Source organism: Amphiprion ocellaris, chromosome 20 (genome assembly GCF_022539595.1).
Source record: "Amphiprion ocellaris isolate individual 3 ecotype Okinawa chromosome 20, ASM2253959v1, whole genome shotgun sequence".
NCBI lineage: Eukaryota > Metazoa > Chordata > Actinopteri > Pomacentridae > Amphiprion > Amphiprion ocellaris.
Genome location: NC_072785.1, coordinates 29288861 through 29310092, shown reverse-complemented (window position 1 = coordinate 29310092; position 21232 = coordinate 29288861). Strand labels below are relative to the sequence as shown.

Here is a 21232-nt window from a genome sequence, read left to right as displayed (position 1 = left end):
TCATTTTTCAACCTTCACTCGATGCCCTGAAGCAGGAGGATATTCTTCTCTGAGCTTCCACCCTTACTTTGAGTGTTTTAAATGTGTGTCTAGATGCAGCTACCTGACTGTACTGACTGGAAGCGCTGATGTAGGTGTCTGTGGGGATGAGTGGGTGCTGCATGTTTATTTATGTGAGTGGGTTCGGGTGGATAATCACTGAATTACTGCATTCTCTCTGGACCATTTTCTTGTATTGTGTTTATCTCAAAAGCCACTAAAGAAAACAAAAATTCTGCCTCTCTGTGCTTTATATTTCCAGGTTTCAGACAACATGGGGAACATCGCGGCTTCCAGAAGTCACACATTCACACACAAGTTAGTTTTAATGTTCCTCATAGCTTCATTTGGACAAACCCACCACAGTGATGGCGCACCAAACAATGTACAGCCGTCCTTCGTCATATTGTGGTTCACGTTTTACGGTCTCACTGTATCGCAGATTTTTAAATTGTATACAGGGCTCCTTGACTCAAATGTAAACAAAGCTGTTATGTGCATCATGATATCAGTCAGTTCTTCTGAACAGTCATGAATACCAATGACTTCCATGCATGTATGAGTCATTTTACAAGAACATAACAGAATATGTTGCACTGTTGCTCCAACTTCAGCGTTTTATTCCATCTAATTTCCCTTCCATGGAGACAGCTTTCCTTTTCTTGGAAGCACTGCCATCAGAAGAGTCTGACTTTATGGATGGATATCATGGATATCTTTGGCATTTTGTGTTGAGTTTACAAACACAGGCGAAGTGAAGCGTGACGTCAGAGTTAGTAGGTCTGTGTGATACAACCAGCCAACTGGCCAATCAAAGTAACGCTGACCTCAGAGGTCTATGCAGTCCACAAGACTGAGAAAAACCAATGCTTCATGACAGTAAAGCAGCTGCTTAATATTCAGATACCACCACAACGACCGAACAGTCGGATATTCGGGTCCAGCCCTACCAAGGTGCTGTACAACCAGCGAATGTTAACAAAGCCGCCTTATAGCACCACGTGATGACGTATTCATCCACTCTGCTCGCCAACTACTTCCACGTGACTAGTTCTGACATAACGACGAAACGTCGTACGTCATGAACTGAGGACCCTCTGTAATGAGAAACTTGTCTGAAAGGAGCTAATTTCACCAAAATCTGGCTAATGTCATCTGGCAGTCTTGGACATACTGGTAATCCAATGTCTTTGGGGAAAAGAAAAGCTAACAATACTAGTCCATCCATCCATTATCTATACACCGCTTAATCCTCACTAGGGTCATGGGGGGCTGGAGTCTATCCCAGCTGACTCAGGTGAAGGCAGGGGACACCCTAGACAGGTCACCAGTCTGTCACAGGGCTACATACAGAGACAAACAATCACTCTCACATTCACACCTACGGGCAATTTAGAATGATCAATTAACCTCAGCATATTTTTGGACTGTGGGAGGAAGCTGGAGTACCCGGAGAAAACCCACGCATGCACAGGGAGAACATGCAAACTCCATGCAGAAAGATCCCGGGAAAGCCGGGACGTGAACCAGGGACCTTCTAGCTGCAAGGCGAAAGTGCTAACCACTACGCCACTGTGCAGCCCTAACAATACTAGTGTTATTTTTAAAAAAGCAGTTGTTTCTCCAAAAGTTATTTCCTTGTAAAAGATGCCAGGTAATTACTGGTGCTTTGGTGCCAATAAACTTCCTGTAATAAATCTATAAATAAATCTCCTGTGGTATGAATTTTCTGCTTGTCTACCTTCTCCATCTGCAGCTTCAGGATTTATTTGAAGTATAAATACCCAAAGCAATGGCATTATCATCTTAATAACGCAGGAGAGAAATGTCACATCATTTTTTCTAATCATTATGCGGTATTGACCTCTAAAGCAACACCCCTTTTATAGAGATTTATGCAGGAGAAAGTCAATCTTGTGTTCGCCTTATTTCTCAACCAGCTCCTCTCTTGCAGTCATAATTCATTCAGCAGTGCAGCACTCGCTCTGCCGCCACACGGCCAGGGAGAAAACATTGAAAAACACAAGAATGAGGCCAGTTTTTCCACCTAAAGCATGAAAAAAATCATCATATTTGACACAGTATCCTAGAAAACACCCTTCCTCTGCTCTACAACCTGCACTGCAATCACAATTTGGGCCAAAAACAGGGAGAAATCTGGATCATGACCTAAAATTACACCCACGAAACACTGTAGCAGTGGGCGAGTTAACACCACACGCATTCTTGTCCACGCAAAAACATGTGTGAACGATCAGAAACGCAAAGATGACGAGCTATTCGACTCAAAAACAACATCAAATTGAATTTCTGGAGATGGTAAACAAGAAGATATGGAGCTGACATTTCTGTTTCTTGACCTTTCTGTCATTTCCTACTGAATAAACACACCTATCACTAAAAAAATACCTCTCATATGCAGTTTCAGTTGTAAAAAAGTCTCATGAAATGCTTTAACCCATGCGTCATTCTGCGGGTCAAAATTGACCCGTTTTAAAGTTTGAAAATGCGGAAAAAAATTATATTTTCACCATGAAACTTCTGATGTCCACATTTTGAACATTTTTGGGAAATCTTTGACCATTTTTTGGTGGAAAAAAGAAATGTTAAAAATGTTTCTTAAGAACATTAACATAAAAATCATCAATTTTTATGTGAATGTTCTTGAAGAAAATATTACACGTTTCACTGATACATATGGAATCACTTTAGATATTTTTAGGATTTTTTTGGAAGGTTTTTACTCATTTTTTGAAAATATTTACAGGAATTTTCTTGCCAAATTTGGGGGATTATTTTAAAATAAAACTTTTAAGGAATTATTGGAATTTTTTTCCCTGAAGGTTTCGCAAATTTTCCAGAAATTTGGGGAATTTTTTTGCTGTTTTTTTGGATTTTTTTCAGACAAGGAAACAATATTTTGTGTTGCCCGTAAATGAGGACAACAGGAGGATTAAACAGCAAATGAGAACCAAACTCAAGCAAACAGGGAACTACTTTTATCTGCGGATGAATACATGTTTGATTAGAGTGTTTATTATCAAAAAATACAAAGTCTGATTAAAATTCAACACTCAGTTTATCCAGCTGCAGAGACTGAAATAAATATGAAGTCAAAATATTTATTAATTCTACTAAATGTGTTGTGCCAGTTCATTTCCAGCCGGTTGGTTAAATTAAACAGTTTGAGGAAGGCGAAGCGTTTGAGTGTAAACATGTGCAGTCTGGCTCCAACAGCGGATTCACAGCCGGAGTGTGAACCAGTTTGTCGTCCAGTTTGTCAGCGCTTTAAACTGGCCGACAAACTGGTGCCAGCAGCTAAATGGGGGTCACCCTGGTGCTAAAGAGGTTTTAAAAAAAAAAGGAGTTGTTTTTGTTGTTGGGATCAGAGGTTTGTTTGTCATGATAGTAGAGTAGATTTACAGACGACACCTCAGGGTTTAGGTCTTCTGGCTGCAGCTGATTGATTGAACACACTGACAGAAAATCAATCTGAAACTCTTTTGTCTTCTGTGATCGTGAACTTTAAAATGTTAAGGTTGCTGATCAGACAAAACAAGCAAACTGAGTGCAGGAATTTAGGATGCAGGAAAATGTGACAGGCATTTTCTGGTATTTTATTAGCCATTGTTTTAACTGTTGTTTAATCTGATCATTATTTTCTTGACTAATCAATTAGTTGTTTGGTCTATAAAATGTCACAAAATGGAGAAAAACCTTGATCATTGTTTCTCAAAGTCTCAAAGTCAGTGTAGTTTCTCGAAGCGAGAAACTACACTGCTGCTGTTGTTCCATAAAAGTGCAGCACTTTTGCTTTGGAGATGCTTTTGTAGATTATGCTGCTGTCTGCAGGCATTTAATGAACTCAAAGGAAATAGTCCTAAACAACTGGAAGCAACCAACTAAACTGTGATACTGTGAGTGACAGTTTAAATGTCTGATGCTGTTGGATCTGGACTAATCCTGTGTCCATGTCAGGGTAAATTTATAAAAACAAGTAATTAAGGAAGTCAGCAGCACAAAAGCAGGCAACTCTCTTGTTTCAAAGACACATGCGGATCCCGCTACTGTCTGATGCTGCAAAAATTTAATAAACTCAGAGGAAACAATCCTAAACAGCTGGAGGCAACAAACTAAACCATGATTCTGTGTGAATCTTTAGTTGAAATTGGATCCTGACCCGGACTAATCCTGTGTCCATATCTGGAATAATTAATTTAATTTACAAGCAAGTAATTAAGCAATCAGCGGCACAAATATAGACAGATATCTTGTTTTGAAGGCACTTGTGGATTCTGCTACTCTCTGATGCTGCAGGTATTTAATAAACTCATTAGAAAAACTCTCCTTGTGGTGTTTCTGGATGAAAACTGGTGCTGAAATGTGAATTAAATCCTTCCTTTAATCACTTCACACAGCTCAAAGTAGCGCTGCCTGTACACGTCTATCCATTAATTTAACCGTCTGCAGATCAGACTGTGCTGAAAGTCAACAAGTCAGTTCATGGCAACACCACCATGATCTTTAGCAACACATTATTTCAGCAGACAGCCACGAAAAAAAAGAGAGTGGAGAAGAAAAAGTGAAAGTGTATAACAGCACAGCGACTGGGAGGGTTTTCTGGCCATTTGGCGTCGGTCCAGGCTGAACTAGGTCCTGACTAATGGGCCTTTACAGCCAACACAGCTTTACTGTCTGGACCGCTGAGCTATTGAGAGGCCGAACCATCAAACACCGACATGAAAAGTGGGAGCAGAAGCAAAACTGGGGTGTGAGAGAGCAGTGGAGCGAGGCGGGGAGTGTGTAACTACTGGAATAAATGAAGAAATCAGGATTTATAATGTAAGACTTGAGAAAAGTTCAGAGAAGCAGCGAGGACCTCAGTTCCATCTATCACATGATGAATTCTGACTGAGGGATGAGCACCGACTAGACGTTGGTTTATTACAGGAGAGCTGCTGCAAAGATGGAAGTTATGCTCTCAGTTTTTCAGCAGCGACAGTTTGAAAAAATGTTGCCAAAAAATCCCCCAAAAAACGAAATACTTTACAAAAATGAATGTTATTTTAATTGAACTGATTGAGCAGGTATGACAAGATGTCCCTGAAGTCTGAACACATAGGATTATAGCATTAATTATAATTTTTTTTGCCACCACAAATATAAAAATAGGGTTATTATATTAAATATACATTTGATTAATTATCATATATATATATATATATATATATATATATATATATATATATATATATATATATATATATATATAAATAAAAAATTGGATATTTAAAAAATTCGTTCCTTGAACACATGTATTTTTGTCTATGTGTCCAGACATTAGTAATACCCTGTACTATAAAAACAAAAATACTGCAAGATAACTTAATTCAAGTAGAACAGCATTTTGAATCAATGGTGTGATGAGAAATAACAGTGAAAATTTCAGGCTTTTATTTTGAATAGTTCCTGAGCTGTTACTCAAACAGCCTCAAATTTCAAAGTAAAAAAACAACGTGCTGAAAGTGGGTTGACCTGCAATTTTCCAAAAACTTTTATTTTGAAAAGCACTTCATATATAAATCTATATAAATTTGACAGATCAGATTTTAAAGATCCATAGTTTTTGATAACATTTCAACCAAATCAGAGCAGAGGATACCTGATGATTTGAGAAGAAACAACCTGTTTAGGAACTAATCTGGGCTCATCAGTGAGATCTGCTGCATCTCGAGGTCAGGAAGTAGATTATTCATATTTCTTTTTTGGATCCAGGGTTAGAAATGTGTGAGAATCCCTCAGAGCAGATGGAGGATAAAGACGGTGGAACACTTACTGCCTGGAGCCTGGTCATCCTGGTCGTCTGGGAACAGATCGTCCAGATTCTCTTTACTGGAGTCTGAATCTTTCTCCTCCTGAAAGAGCACAAAAAGAAGATTGTAAAGGAAGTGAATCTGAACATTTCCAACTAATCTGCTGATGCAGTTGCTCTGCAGCCTGGCTCCAGTCATGCATATTTTAAAGTGCTTAAAATACTCGGGATCGTTTGTATTGATAGCTGTCGCTGCTGCTGATAAGGTGTTCAGAGGGAGAAGGGAGAAAAAAAATAAATCACTAAATGCCAAAACTTGCAGGAATCAGTGGAAGAGAAGCTGCAGCTGAGAATAAAAGTCAAAGGAATGAAAGTAAGGAAAGTATCGGCGACCTGGAGGTTATCGAGTTGAACTTTTACCAGCCAGAGAGGAGGAATAAGAGATCATTCAGACACAAACAAACAGCAAAACTGGAGAAGAGATGCAAGAAAATGCAGAAAATAACATTTAAGGTGCAGCAGCTTTTCTAGTTTTGTCATTTTTGATCAAATATAAAAGAATGTATTACTGTTTGAATATTTTTAAGTTTTGGCTGGTTTTGTTACATTTTTCTGACTGTGCATAAGTAAATTAATACTTCTGCATTAAACAATAGCTTATCAAAACAGGGGAAATCTGTAAAATAGCAGTTAAAAACTATTTACTGTTTTAAATCTTTAATATACATAGTCTTTCTTTCAAATAAACAGCAAACATCTGTACAGTGATTATATTTTTTGCTGATTTCACTTAAAAATAGTGTAATTTTAACATTAAACATGAGAAAATGTTTTACCATTTGAATATTTTTTAACTGGTTTTTTACGGTCAGTAAGTAAATAAATTCTTCTTTTCTGTGACTGCAGTAGATATTATCTTACCAAAAGAGGGGAAATCAGTAAAATAGCAGTTAAAAATCTATTTACTGTTTTTAAATCTTTAATATTTACAGTTTTTCTTTCAATATAGTCACACATCATACAAGAACAAATTTGTTAAAATATAGATTTTTGATGTGCACATTATTTAAAGTTTGGGCCAGTTAACACGTAAATTAATAATTTTTTCCTGTGATTTTATCTATAATTTAAAAACTGAAAAAAATCTGTAAAATAAGTTAAAAAAAAATAATTCTGAAGATTTCTGATATTTTTTTTATTTAAACACACTTAAAAATAGCATCATTTTAACATTAAACATAAAAAGGAATGTATTACCATATGTAAAAAAAAATTGATTTTTGATGTTTTTTATGTTTTAGTTAACATGTAGATTAATAAATTTTTCCTGTGATTTTATTTGAGTTTATATATAATTTAAAAACAGAAAAAAATCAGTAAAATAAGAAAAAAAAGCAATAAAAAATTCTCTCAATTTCTTATATTTTCAGCTGATGTAAAAACACTTAAAATTAGTGTAGCATTAACATTAAACATACATAACATTAAACATAAGAAAAGAATGAATTACAATTTGTAAAAAAATGAGATTTTTGATGTTTTTTTGTTTTAGTTAACATGTACACTAATACTTTTTCCTTTGATTCTGCAAGTTATTGTGTGTGAACAATCAAAATCTGTAAAATAACAATAAATTGTTCTCAAAATTACAGTTGAAAATTGTTTTCAAAAAGTTTCTGTGCTGATCTAATACTATTAGTAGTACCATCACCCTGTTAGTTCAGTCATGAGACGGTCAGGCTTATCGTACGTGAGGATTTGAGTGTATGTTCTGCAGAATAACTCACAGAGGGCGACAGGTCCTCGTCGTACTTCTTCAGCTGGTTCATGAACTCCAGGTGCTTCTTCTCCTCCTCCAGCTGGGCCACGCTCTGCTCGCTCTTCTGCAGCTTCTGCTGGGTCCCGGCCAGCTCGTCCCTCAGCCACTGGTTCTCCTGGCAGAGCCGGCGGACCTGAGCCCGGAGCTTCTGCTTCTCCGACTCCACCGAGCTCAGGTGGCTGGACAGCGCCATCATCACCTGGGAAAAGAGAACGGGGCATTAAGTGGACAGCATTTCCTGCATCTCTGAGTGTGAATCAAAACTGCGATCATAAACCCCTATTCAGATGGAACGAATATCTCCTGGGGACGTCTACAAATTTTTAGAGATGTAGAGTTTGTTAGGAGAACTAAGAAACGTGGTCATATTTCTCCTGTTTTAGCCTCATTACACTGGCTCCCAGCATGCTTAGGATAAATTTTACAGCCTTTAATGGCCTGTACCTGTGGTATATTTCTAATACGCACTTTAAAATCCTCTGCCTTTTGTCTGCTGGCCTAAAGAAATCAGGTTGGCTGAAACAGTGACTTCTTTTATGTCTCTTCTTAAAATAGACTTTTATTGGAGAGTCTTTCCTGCCATCGCTGTTATATCTCCAATACGTACTTTAAAATCCTCAGCCTTTTGTCGATCTGCCTAAGGAAACTAGAGAGGCTGAACCTATGACCTTTATTATGCCTCTTCTTAGAGTGTTTTCTGCTTTTTTTTTTTGAGTTTTCATTTTCTTTAAATTGTTTTTATTTCAACATTTCTACCTTTTCTTGTAACACCATGTTGTGTTTTTAATCTGTCTTATCTGAAGATTGTCTGTTTTATTATGTGCTGATTTGAAGAACTTTGTAACCTGGATTTTGTAAAGGTTTTATTATTATTATTATTATTATTATTATTATTATTATTATTATCATTATTATTGTTATTATTATTAATATTATTACTATCTTATTCCTTTGTGAATCAGCCAGGTCCGTTGTAAAAACTCCACAGCAGATTACCAACCATATTGAAACAAACACAGAGGAATCGGTATCTTGGTGATTTGGGCATCTTTTATTGTATTTTTGCAAGATTTCTTGTTTAATCTACACTAGGGCTGGGCGATATGGCCTAAAAAAAAAATCTCAGATTTTTTTCATAAAAAATCCTGATTCACGATTTATCTGATTTTTTTTTACCCCCTACCTAATCTCTGTACGCTGGAGTCCAGTCTACTTAATGCAAATGAGCTGCAGCCCTGTCCAGGTAAACACACCTGATCGCAGCTGGAAATGCGCTGCATGTGGCTGCTGGTCTGGTTGCGGTGCGTTTCCAGCTGTGATCAGGTGTGTTTACCTGGAGAGGGCTGCAGCTCATTTGCATAAAGTAGACTGACTTCTACTTTATGCAAATTGGATGCCGCGTGTGGAGATTCCACGCATCGTGAAACTGTCCTCAAACTTCTAAACTAGGCGTCAGTGACCTAAAACGAGGACAGATTCAGCTGCTGCACAGATTATTTCTCGCCTCAAATGCTTTCAGAAATACTTTTCGCTGACGTGTTTTTTGAAATAAAAGGGAAAGTTTGCGGCCGAGCCGCTGTGTTTATCCGACTTGTCTGCAGGACTGTCCAGCTGAAAGCTCGGTCATGTGACCACGTAGCGGCCTGCTGTTGCTCAGTGCTGTCATGTGACCATGTTGTGGTCCGCTCGTGACCGCCGTCCGTGTGATTTTCAGATGCGGTGTGTTGCTGTGCGGGAAAATAGCATCTAGTGAACACGAGCCTTTAGATCTGCACCACTCGCCGCCATGTTGTTTGTGTATCAAGCGCGGGGGGGAGGGGGGCGCACTCTGAACTACGGGAGCCCAGCGGGAAGGCGTTGGTGGCGGATGTTGATGAGAAAATCGATTTTCATTAAAACAAATCGACATTAAGTACAACGTCGAATTAATCAATAAAATCGATTTATCGCCCAGCCCTAATCTACACCACACAAGAATCATGTCGTCTGCATTGGGATATAGAAAAGAAAGTTGTAAGCATCTTTGGTGCACAGAAGAAGCTCAAATCCATCCAAAAAAACCCAAAATCTCAAAGAACAGACGTAACTTGAAAACTACATGTGACAAATTGGCATTTTCCCATGACTTGTGTGGTTACTGCAAAATGCATAACGTACTTCTGAACTTGAGAACATCCAATCAACGCATTTTTTAAAATTATATATGAAACAGGATGCCTAACAAACTCAGCCACCTAAAGTCATTCACCACTTCAAGCTAAAGGACAAAATACAAGTTAAAGAATATTCTCCTTCAAAAACAGCAATTTCAACAAATTATATGGCAGATAATTAATAGAATGTCACCTTACAGTGTCAGTAAAATGAAACATCTTGTTCATCTTGTTTGAACGCATCGCACTAAATACAGACTAGGAACACTAGTCCCGTGCAAATTAGGCTACACAGTCTTTTGTTTACACATTTGGGCTTAGAATTCACATTTTTTTTATACTAATTCCAGTTTGTCCTACCTACAGCTGTCAGTAAAGTTTTGAAAAACATTTCCACCAAAACCTTTAAGTTTCTCAAATATTTAAAATTATCTGCAGATCAGATGTGTAAACTCCCCACATTGCCTAAATATGTGTACACTGATGTTACCGTGAGGCATATGGGGTAAAACCAGCCTACTAATAGCTAAAATAAAAGGCTTAAAGGGGTGTAATTAGACAAAAGGTTTGCAGCACAGAAACATTTGGACTGTTTGAGCAGGAAAATTAGACTTCACCACAACTGCAGGTAAAACGCTGAAGGTATAAATTAGAGCGGTGTACGTGCAGCGAATTGCATATTTAATCGACAGTCTGCTGGGAGATGAAAGCATCAACAGTGACTCATCGCTGACTCAGTGTTCGCAGACTGAACGATGGCACAAGTTTGTTTTCAAACTTTGCCAGCAGATTTGCATTTTTTTTATGGGTTGCAAAACATTCCAGCTTCTATTGTCTTTGTTTAGGGCAGGACATTAACCATGTGTTGTTAAAAGCAGTGATTTTAGAATAGTGATTTATACAGAGGGAGATTTACGACTGTGTCTCTATTAAAGGCTCTGTGTTTGTGAACTTAGAGGCTGAACTTCACTCATTTACATTTGAATTCTGTTTTGTTTTCTTGCTCTGTGATTATGTACATTACAATAGCAAGGCAAGCTGCAGTCAAGTAAAGGTCAGTCCACATTAGCTGCATTTTGAAGCGTCTCCGAGGCGTTTTTTTTAAAGTTTGTGATCCAGGTAAAACAGCTGCTGTCTATAACCTCCATGTGTACTGAATAAATAAAGTCTTCAGCAGCGATTATGAGCCACAGACGTCTCACATCTGGGCTTAATTTGGGCGACCAGCCGGGGTTAAATGAGTCAGACCTCGCACGAAGCAGCACATATGTTCGCTGGATATCGACACAGTTGGTCTGCAGGTTATTACAAATGAGATGTGCAAACATTAGACGGGACTGTTGGGGAATTAAGGGCCCTTAATTACACGAAAGGCATGTTTAGAGGGTATTTCAATGTTTTATATGTAGTTCTTAAGGATAAATAACCAAAAATAAGCTTAAAAATGTGATATTTTATCAAAAGCACTTCATCCGTTTAAAAATTTACCACAAATAAATTGCACCAGGAATACTGTAACCCTCAAAAACTGTAAAAACTGAGAAAATAACTGCAAATATCTGCAAAATAATGATAATTTTAGCTGATTTAAACACGTTGCACAGTATAGTTTTATGGTCACTGATTGGAATTTGTAAAATTTATTAGATAATTATTAGATAATTACAGATTATTGATGTGGATATTATGTAGAGTTTTGGCCTGTGGTTACAAAAGTAACAAGCATTTTAATATTTTTTTCTGTGATTTTATTAGACATTGTCTGTAATTTTACTAAACAATGAATATCTGAATAATAAGAGCATTAAAAAATATATTTTTAAAATTCCTAATAAAATATTTTTTCTTTCAAATAATTGCAAATATATGGCTTGAATTTTTTAAAAATTGATTTAAACAATAAAAATAGCAGCAAAATAAAGAATTAATATTTAGAAAAATACAGATTTTTGATGTGGACATTATGTAGAGTTTGGGCCTGTTGTATAATTAACATGTATTTTAATTTTTTTTGTGATTTTATTAGATATTATCTGTAAATTAACTAAACATATCTGTAGAATAATAGTTTTTTATATATATTCTTAAAATGATATTTTTTCTTTCAAATAATTGCAAATAAACAATTTTTAAACAGTAAAAGTAGCAGAATTTACAGTCAAACGCTGTAAAATAAAGAATTAAATTTTATAAAAGATACTGATTATTGATGTGGACATTATGTAGCGTTTTGGTAGATTTTTTAAAATTAATTTGTGTATCACATGTTTTTTAATGTGATTTTACTAAATATTATCTGTAACAACTAAACAGGGAATATCTGTAGAATAAGAGTTTTAAAAATATATATTTTTCAATCCTTATTACTTAATAGCATATTTTTTCTTTCAATTATTTGCAAATATATGGGTTAAAAAGCTTTATTATTATTATTATTATTATTATTATTATTATTATTATTATTATTATTATTAATGATTTAAACAGTAAAAATAGTGGAATTTACAGTCAAACGCTGTATTATCATTTATTAACAAATACAAATTTTTGATGATATTATTTACAGTTTTGCAGGTTTTTTTGCTTTTTTATAATTAACTTGTGTATAATACTTTTTAATATGATTTTACTAGTTATGTGTAATTTAACATTTAAGAAAAATCAGTGAAATACCAGTAAAATACTGAAAAATTACAGTTAAAATCTATAAAAATAATTTACATTGTGCTTGGGGTTCAGAGGGTTAAATGTTTAGGATTTTAGAATTATTGTTTGCTTTAAAAATAATTAAAATTTATGTTTTATTTATATTATTACTTCACTGGTTTTCTTTTCTTCAAATTTTTAAGAAAATTTGATAAAATAGTGTTCACAAAAATGTGTCAAAGAAGACTGAAGCTGTATTTTCCACAGATCTGCAGTCGGGCCTAATCTATATATAATAATAATAATGATTTATGGTCTATATATCATTTGTTGAAGCTCATCACACTCACCTGAGCCTCACTCAGCCCCAGCTCCAGCATCTCCAGGGACTTGCGGATCATGTGGGATTTCTCCTCCATCAGGACGCCCTCCTCGTCCTGCTTCAGGCAGCGCAGCGTCCCCAGCAGACCCTCCAGGATGGAGTGGTGCTCCTGCTTCAGGGCCTCCAGCCCCTGGATCACCTGCTTGGTCCTGGAGATGATCTCATCCTGAGACAGCTTCTCTCCAGGATCCTCCTCCTCCTTCACGCACACCATGGTGGACATGTCCTCACGCATTCTGCACATTTCAAGAACAATAAATTATTGTATTTTACAGCTGCTACAGTTGCTTTAACTCTGCCGTCTATGATCTTTTATGCACCATAGACCTGTTTCAAGGAAGATGATTTTCAGCGGACCGTCATCTCACACACAGCACACAATAATCTTTTTTAATTAAAAAGTTTCCTAAATGTATAAACTTCCTTTTTAGTTCAGTCTCTCCCTCTTTTCATAGAAGGTCTCCAGAGATGTTGTTTTTTAAAATTAATTTTATTTATTTATTCATTTATTTGATAGGGACGGTGCACATTAATGAACGTCTATTTAGACAGCAACAGACGTAAATATGCCGGATTATAGCAACAATGCTAATTTACAGCCGCAGTCCTTAGGCAGATTAAAAAATAAATAAAAAAAAAAAAAAAACAGAAAAACCATAACAGTGAAACATAGGACAACAGGTCACAATAAAAGCACATTACAAGAAGTACACAAAGAAAACATAACAGTGAAACATAGAACAACAGGTCCAATTTTGGCAGCAGTTATACTGACGGCTTCATTTAACGGCATGAAAACTGAGAGTCAAGTGCGAGAAACGAGCACAGACGGACATGACGGGAAGATGAGCTGGTCATTTTTCAAAATAAAACTGTGTAGACGCCACAGGAACTAAAATTAAAAAAAAAAATGCTTTTATTGTCTCGGTGTGGCCCGGTACCAAATGACCCACAGCTTGGAGACCTTTGCTTTTTTTTTTTTTTTTTTTTTTTTTTTTTAAAGATATTTTTTCACCTTTCTCAGCTTTATTCACAGGACAGCAGCAAGAGAAAGACAGAAAAGTAGGGAGAAGAATGGGGGAAGGACCTGCAGCAAAAGGTCATGAGCTGGATTCAAACTCATGACCACTACATGGGGGACTACAGCCCCTAGATATGGGTCGCCTGTTCAACCTGTGGAGCTACCGGGGAGTCCCAGAACCGCTGCTTTCACTAACAATGTTTTATATTTTATATCCCAAGAAATAAGATCACATTTAATGACATGTTCTATAGTTTTGGAGCTGTACAGGTCTGATTTTGGTCTACTTATCCTGCCGATCATGTCATTGTCGTCTATTTGGTTCTCCCCCATTTCCCCTCACCCCAACTGGGTGAGGCAGACGTCCACCCTGCCTGCACCTGGTTCTGCTGGAGGATTTTTCCTATTACAAAGAAGTTGTTCCTATCAACCGTCACAAACTAAATATGATAAAAAAAAAAAATAATAATAATAATAATAATAAAATCACTAATCTAAAATGAAACCAAATAATCCACATAAAATTAAAATAAAAACAAAGCCAGCTCACGGGGAATCCTTGGATTTGTTGGACTTTTGTGTTTATATTTTAGTAGAGTCAAAACTTAAACTCAACATTTTTAGGGTTAATCTCTATAATTAACAATGGTGTCGGTTTTGGGCCTGATATTTAGAATGGTTAGGTTAAATTATGTAATTAAAATGACTGTAGGGTCTTAGCTACACTGTTACATTAACTTATTCTCCTTAATAATAACACTGCAGGGTCTCGTTCTTAACATGTATTATAGTCAGGAGAAATAGTATTTTATATAACTTTTGTAGGGTTAAAACTTTAGCAGTAAATTCTTTAACTTAATCTTCACAATTAATACCGTTGTAGGGTTTTAGGCTTAATATTTAGATTGGTTGGGTTAAATTACATCATTAATATTACTATAGGGTCTTAGCTACACCGCTACATTAGCTAGGTGATTCTCTGTAATCAATACCACTATATTATCTCAGTTTTAACATGTATTGTAGTGAGGATAAGCAGTATTTTATACAACTTTTGCAGGGCTTAATCCCTAATATGTAAATTACTGAGTATAATCACATCATAGATAACATTACAGGATTTTAGGGTAGAAGGTTATGTCATAACACTAATTAGAATATTTCTGACAAAAGCATTTTGGCACAGCTGTTGTTTCCAATGTTTTATGGGAAAAAAAATGACTGTTGAGCTAAAAGGGAGAATAAAGCTAATCAGTCTTGGATGTCCTGATAAAAGAGTACTGACATCAGGCTCTAATTAATGAGGAGGGAAATTAATTTTCTAAATCCAGACAAGCACAAGGGAACTAAAAGCTGTTTGTTGCCATATAAAGACTCTGGACTTATCTTAGGACTGTCATGCTTTGAAAAATAAAAATAATTTACACTTAAGGCAGTAAGATGACACTAGTAATTAGGGTTACTGTTGTACAACTATAAAAAGACAAGACAGAATGATCAGGAAAAAGGAAAGTCATTGTTTCTGACTTACTGTGGCAATAATATAACCTTCAGATGTTTCAAAGTCACACTCGTTGCCTGGTCTCAAAGCCAGAAAACAGCTTTTTACTGCCCCTCCAGTGATTCATCTCCCTCTATAATCAATACTCAGCTCTTAAACAAAAGGTTAGCCCACACGTTTCAGAGTCTGGATGGTTTAGGATGAGAGAATAAAGAAGAAATGCTCATGCTTGACTCAAAACAACCCTGAAGGTGCCTTTGAAGCTGAAATGCAGGGTGAAGCAGCAGCAGCAGTAGCAGCAGCAGCATTAGCAGCAGGCGTCGGAGCAGAAAAAGCTGCATAAACAAAGATTAAAAGTGCATTTGTCGAGCTCCACAAAACTTAGGAGTCATCGTTTCAGCTGCTTTCAGAAAAAACAGGAAGTTTGGTGAGCTGAGATGAAAAGTTTCCACCAAACCTCCAACCTGCCGCCTACTGACAGTTCGAATCAAGATCTGAGGTTTGTGGTCTGAGTGGTTCACAGACGACGATAGATCTGAGGTTTTTTAGACAGGAAAACTCAGAAACACTTCCAGTATTCTGAATTAAAGCTGAGCTCGCTATCAGATTAGTTTTATTATCATTTATTAGCTTTATCTGCATCTAGACAGCTTTAGCATCACAGAAAACCTAACAAAATAGGACAAATCGAGTGTAAAATACAGTTTTAGTCTGGTAGTCAGGAAATATCTACTGCAGTAACAGATTAAAGTAAAACTACCATAAACATCCTGATTCATGACCACAGCCTCCCAGAACATTTAAACTGCAATTAATAATTATTTTCAAATAATTAGTCTAAAAAATGTCAGAAAATGGACAAAACAAGCAATATATTTGATGTTTTTTTGTGAAATTTTGCAGATAAAATGATGAATTGAGGAAATATTTAGCAGAAAAAATAGCAAATAAAGTAACCATTAGTTGTAGTCCAATTGTTGATAAAGACTTTAACAATTTGTTTTTATGTCAATTAATCTGCCAATTATTTTCACAATTCATCGTTATTATTGATATTTACGATATATAAAATGTCAGAAAAATGGACAAAACAAGCTGTTTATTTTACTTTAGGTTCACAGAAGCAATAGTGGGAACTATCTTCTGAAATGTAGATAAAATTACTTTTTTAGGAAATAATTAGCAAAATAAATGGCATATAAATAACAGTTAGTCATATTCTTGTTCTTGATTCAGGCTTAAGCTAACATTGTATTTTTTTGTCAATTAATTTGTTGATTATTTTCAGGATTATTCAATTATTACTGATATTTTTGGTCTGTAAAATGTCTTGACAAATGACTTAACAAGCCTTTTAGTTTTCTGAAATTTTGTTGGTAAAATAATTGTTTTCGGAAATAATTAGCAAAATAAACAGCATTTAAACAACCGTTAGTCAGATTCTTTTACTTGATAAGGGCTTCAACTAACAATGATTTTCTTTGTCAATTAGTCTGCCGATTATGTTCCCCATTATTCAATTATTGATATTTTTGTGGGTTGTTTGGTTTATAAAATGCCACAAAAATGAGCAAAACAATGTATTTATTTTACCTTAAGTTCACAGAAACTACAGTGGGAAATGTTTTCTGAAATTGTCGATAAAATTATACTTTTTTGTAGGGCTGGGCGATATGGCCTAAAAAAAAAAAAAACAAAAACTCAAATTTTTCACAAAAAATCCCGATTCATGATTTATCTGATTTTTTTTTACCCCCTACCTAATCTCTGCATGCTGGAGTCCAGTCTACTTAATGCAAATGAGCTGCAGCCCTGTCCAGGTAAACACACCTGATCACAGCTGGAAATGCGCAGCATGTGGCTGCTGGTCTGGTTGTGGTGCGTTTCCAGCTGTGATCAGGTGTGTTTACCTGGAGAGGGCTGCAGCTCATTTGCATAAAGTAGACTGACTTCTACTTTATGCAAATTGGATGCGGCGTGTGGAGATTCCACGCATCGTGAAACTGTCCTCAAACTTCTAAACTAGGCGTCAGTGACCTAAAACGAGGACAGATTCAGCTGCTGCACAGATTATTTCTCACCTCAAATGCTTTCAGAAATACTTTTCGCTGACGTGTTTTTTGAAATAAAAGGGATAGTTTGAGGCCGAGCCGCTGTGTTTATCCGACTTGTCTGCAGGACTGTCCAGCTGAAAGCTCGGTCATGTGACCACGTAGCGTCCTGCTGTTGCTCAGTGCTGTCATGTGACCATGTTGTGGTCCGCTAGTGACCACCGTCCGTGTGATTTTCAGATGCGGTGTGTTGCTGTGCGGGAAAATAGCATCTAGTGAACACGAGCCTTTAGATCTGCACCACTCGCCGCCATGTTGTTTGTGTATCAAGCGCGGGGGGGAGGGGGGGAGTACTCTGAACTACGGGAGCCCAGCGGGAAGGCGTTGGTGGCAGATGTTGATGAGAAAATCGATTTTCATTAAAACAAATGGACATTAAGTACAAACTCGAATTAATCGATAAAATCGATTTATCGCCCAGCCCTACTTTTTGGATATAATTAGCAAAATAAATGGCATTTTAAAAAACTATTGTCATAGTCTTGTTCTCAATTGGGGCTTCAAATAACACATTTTCTTTGTTTATTCACAATTCACAATTAGTCAATTCTTATTGATATTTTTGATCTATAAAAAAGTCAGAAAATGAACAAAACAAGCTATTTATGCTACTTTAGGTTCTCAAGATAAAAATGGGAACTTTTTTCTGAAATTTTGTAAACAAAATAATTTTTTGTGAAATAAATAGCAGATAAAATGACAATTAAAATAACCGTTAGTCGTTGTCCTATTCTAGTTCAGGGCTTCGTAAACACATATTTTCTCGGTCAATTAAACTGTCAATTATTTTAACATTTAACTGATTATTATTGTTCATTAAAATATCAGAAAATGGACCAAAGAAGCTGTCTACTTTGCCTTAGGTTCTCAGAAATTATATTTGGACAAAATTATTTTGGGAAAATAAATTAGTGAATTAAATGACAATTAAAATAACTATTAGTCCTTTTATTGATTAAGGCTTCTTCAAACAGTTATTTTCTTATTTTTGTGATTCACTGATTAGTTATTGGGTCTGTAAAATGTCAGAAAATTGTGAAAAATGTTTATCAAAGTGCAAAATAATAAATGTTTTGTTTTTTCCACAACCTGAAAATATTCAGTTTACTGTCATAGAGGATGAAAAATCAAAAAATATTTAAGAAGCTAATCAGAATAATTCAGATACTCAAAAGGTTAAAATACCCAAAACCTAAATATGGACTACAGACTGAGTAATCATTGCAATGAGCATCTTTTGACATTAACTCCATAGATTTAGTTGCGATTTAAGAAGCTGGAATCGGAGAATTACTCAAGAAAACTTGCTCAAACCGATGACTCAGTTATCAAAATAGCTGGCGATTAATTTAATAGCTGACAACTAATCCGCTAATCGCTGCAGGTTTATCGCTCATAATCAGCTCCCTGTGATTAAACTCTTGTAGGTGTGGCAGGTAAACTGGATTCTGTCGTTGGGCACATATTTGCTCAGGTATGTTTCAGAGTGCTGTTCAGCCCCGTGCACTCCGTCCTGACTTTCTTTGCTTTGTAATCATTACACAGTCTTAAGAGGATTATGAGCGAGCGCTTCGGCAGCACTCGTAGCGAGCTGTCTAATAAATCTCTGCACCGTCCATCGGCTGAATAATCACAGAAACACCGACTGAAGTTGCTGCACGTGTGGGTGAAAAAGGCAGAAATGAAAGCGGAGGGTGTGACTGATTTAACTTTCTGCTGCAGCGATGCGGTGAGCGGAAGCAGCTGAGTGTAGAAGCTGCTGCAGCTCCAGGTGAACACGTCCAGATTTCACATTTCTGCTCACGTGCACAAAACAAAACATCGAGTCGAGCCCTGACCGCCTCCACGTGACTCGGCAACCGGCCTGCAGCCAATCAGCTGAGCAGGAAACAGGAAGTGGACGCTGCTCAGGAGGAGGAGGAGGAGGAAACAGCAGCTCCAGGTGAGCAGAGAGGAATTAACTTCGAGCTGCCAAACTACGGTTTAACAAAAGACTCTAAACATGCACTGTTGGCTGATTAAGCCTGTGTTCTAGAAAACAACGATACAAAAGAACAGCTTCTTCCCTGCTTCTAGAACCATAGCCCCACTAAATGTTCTTGTATGGCTCACTGGAGGGAAAAAACACATCCATCCTTCAGATATCAGAGTAAAAGTAGATCTTGCAATAAAGCTTAGCAGTGCAACATAAGAAGGGCAAAGAAGTGAAGCTGAAAATCTCTCAGAAGTCACTGTTTATGTACCAACAACGCAGCAGGGTCGGTGTTAAAACACTGGGAACCACAAACAACAACCATCCCTGTGGGGTGTGTAACGCAGAAGTGAAAGTGACAACACAAGGCTTTTTTTTTTTTTTTTTTTATTCTTATCCAACAATCTTTTACTTCTGGATGAGTCCCAGCTAACAAAGCACCACGGGGGAAAGTCAGAGGGAAAAAACTGTTTTTGATGTTAACTTCTGAAATGTAAATAGCCGAGCCCGGGGATGGAGAGGGGGGATGTATGTAAGAGGGGGGTGGGTTCTGTTTGGAACCAAGAACAGGAACAGTAAGAGCTCTCTCCGGGCGGCAGGAAGAGCAGCGCTGCGAAGAACCATCTGAGTCAGCGATGTGTGGGAAGTCATTAGATTATCAAAGCAGCGATACACGACCACGTTTTCAGCCAGAGAGAAGGAATCTATACCATGGTTCAAATTCATCTTAGTTCAGGGAAACATTCAGCTCAATTTCATCTCAAGTGACCAGTAAAATCACAGCATAATGACCTAGAAATAACTCCAAATGTTTCCTGCTTGAGTGCAAAAAATTACATTCTGAAAATGCTCACATTTAAGGAATTATCTTTTTACAAAATATTATGACCAACCTGAAATTTCTTAAGATAAATAACTTGAATTTCAGCAACACTCAGTCTCAGTTTATCATTTATACATTACAACTTCCAGATTACAGAGTGTCGACAAAGGAACACAACATTTAGTATCAGGTATCGGGAAACGAATGATATAGTATTTTATTTTATGATCAAAACAAAAAAAAGACAAAATAACAACAAAAACAAGACAAAATGTTACAAAAATGAGACGCAATATGACAAAAATGAGACAAACGACACAAAGCAAAAAAAATGGACAACAAAAATGAGACAAGAAATTATACAAATGACACAAGACAAAAAAGACAAAAGCGAGAAACAAAATGACAAAAAGTAGACAAACACAGGCGAGACAAAAAAAACCAACATGACAAAAACAATGATGAAAAACAACACAAAATGATGAATAAAGCAAAACAATGTGACAAAAAGAAGACAAAAAACATGTGGGACAAAAAGGAAACACAAAATGACAAAAACGAGAAAAAAACAACAAAAACAGACAAATGACAAAAGTCAGACAAAAAAGACAAAAAACGACAAAAACAAGACAAAATGTTACAAAACTGAGACACAAAATGACAAAAGATCAATGTTCCATATAGTATTTTACTTTATGACCAAAATAACTTGTCATGGTCTAGAAATTATTTTATATTTATAGTTTTTCCTAATTTACAATCTGCAGTTAATGTCTTTTACAAAGTCTGGCCGGATTGGACCCTCTGGAGGGCTGGTTTTGGGTCGCGGGCCACATGTTTAGACATCCCTGCTCTATACGTTACATTTCCTGGATTATTTTTACTTAAACGTGCTCTTATATGAGCTTCATTCATGATTTAAATACTGCAGTAGTTTGACCTGAATCCTGCCA

General features: G+C 36.4%; 1 protein-coding gene across 6 annotated transcripts in view; it reads right to left on the bottom strand.

Annotated features, from left to right (window-relative positions):
- klc1a (kinesin light chain 1a) overlaps positions 1-21232 on the bottom strand; it is a 94423-nt gene that overhangs the window by 62195 nt on the left and 10996 nt on the right. For all 6 annotated transcript variants that reach the window (XM_055005528.1, XM_055005523.1, XM_055005524.1 and 3 more), the window contains exons 2-4: positions 12820-13087; positions 7639-7869; positions 5876-5954 (exon numbers count right to left, since the gene is read on the bottom strand). In XM_055005528.1, coding sequence (XP_054861503.1) covers positions 5876-5954; positions 7639-7869; positions 12820-13086 — 577 coding nt within the window. In that variant the 5' untranslated portion in view covers position 13087. The remainder of the gene's footprint in view (positions 1-5875; positions 5955-7638; positions 7870-12819; positions 13088-21232) is intronic.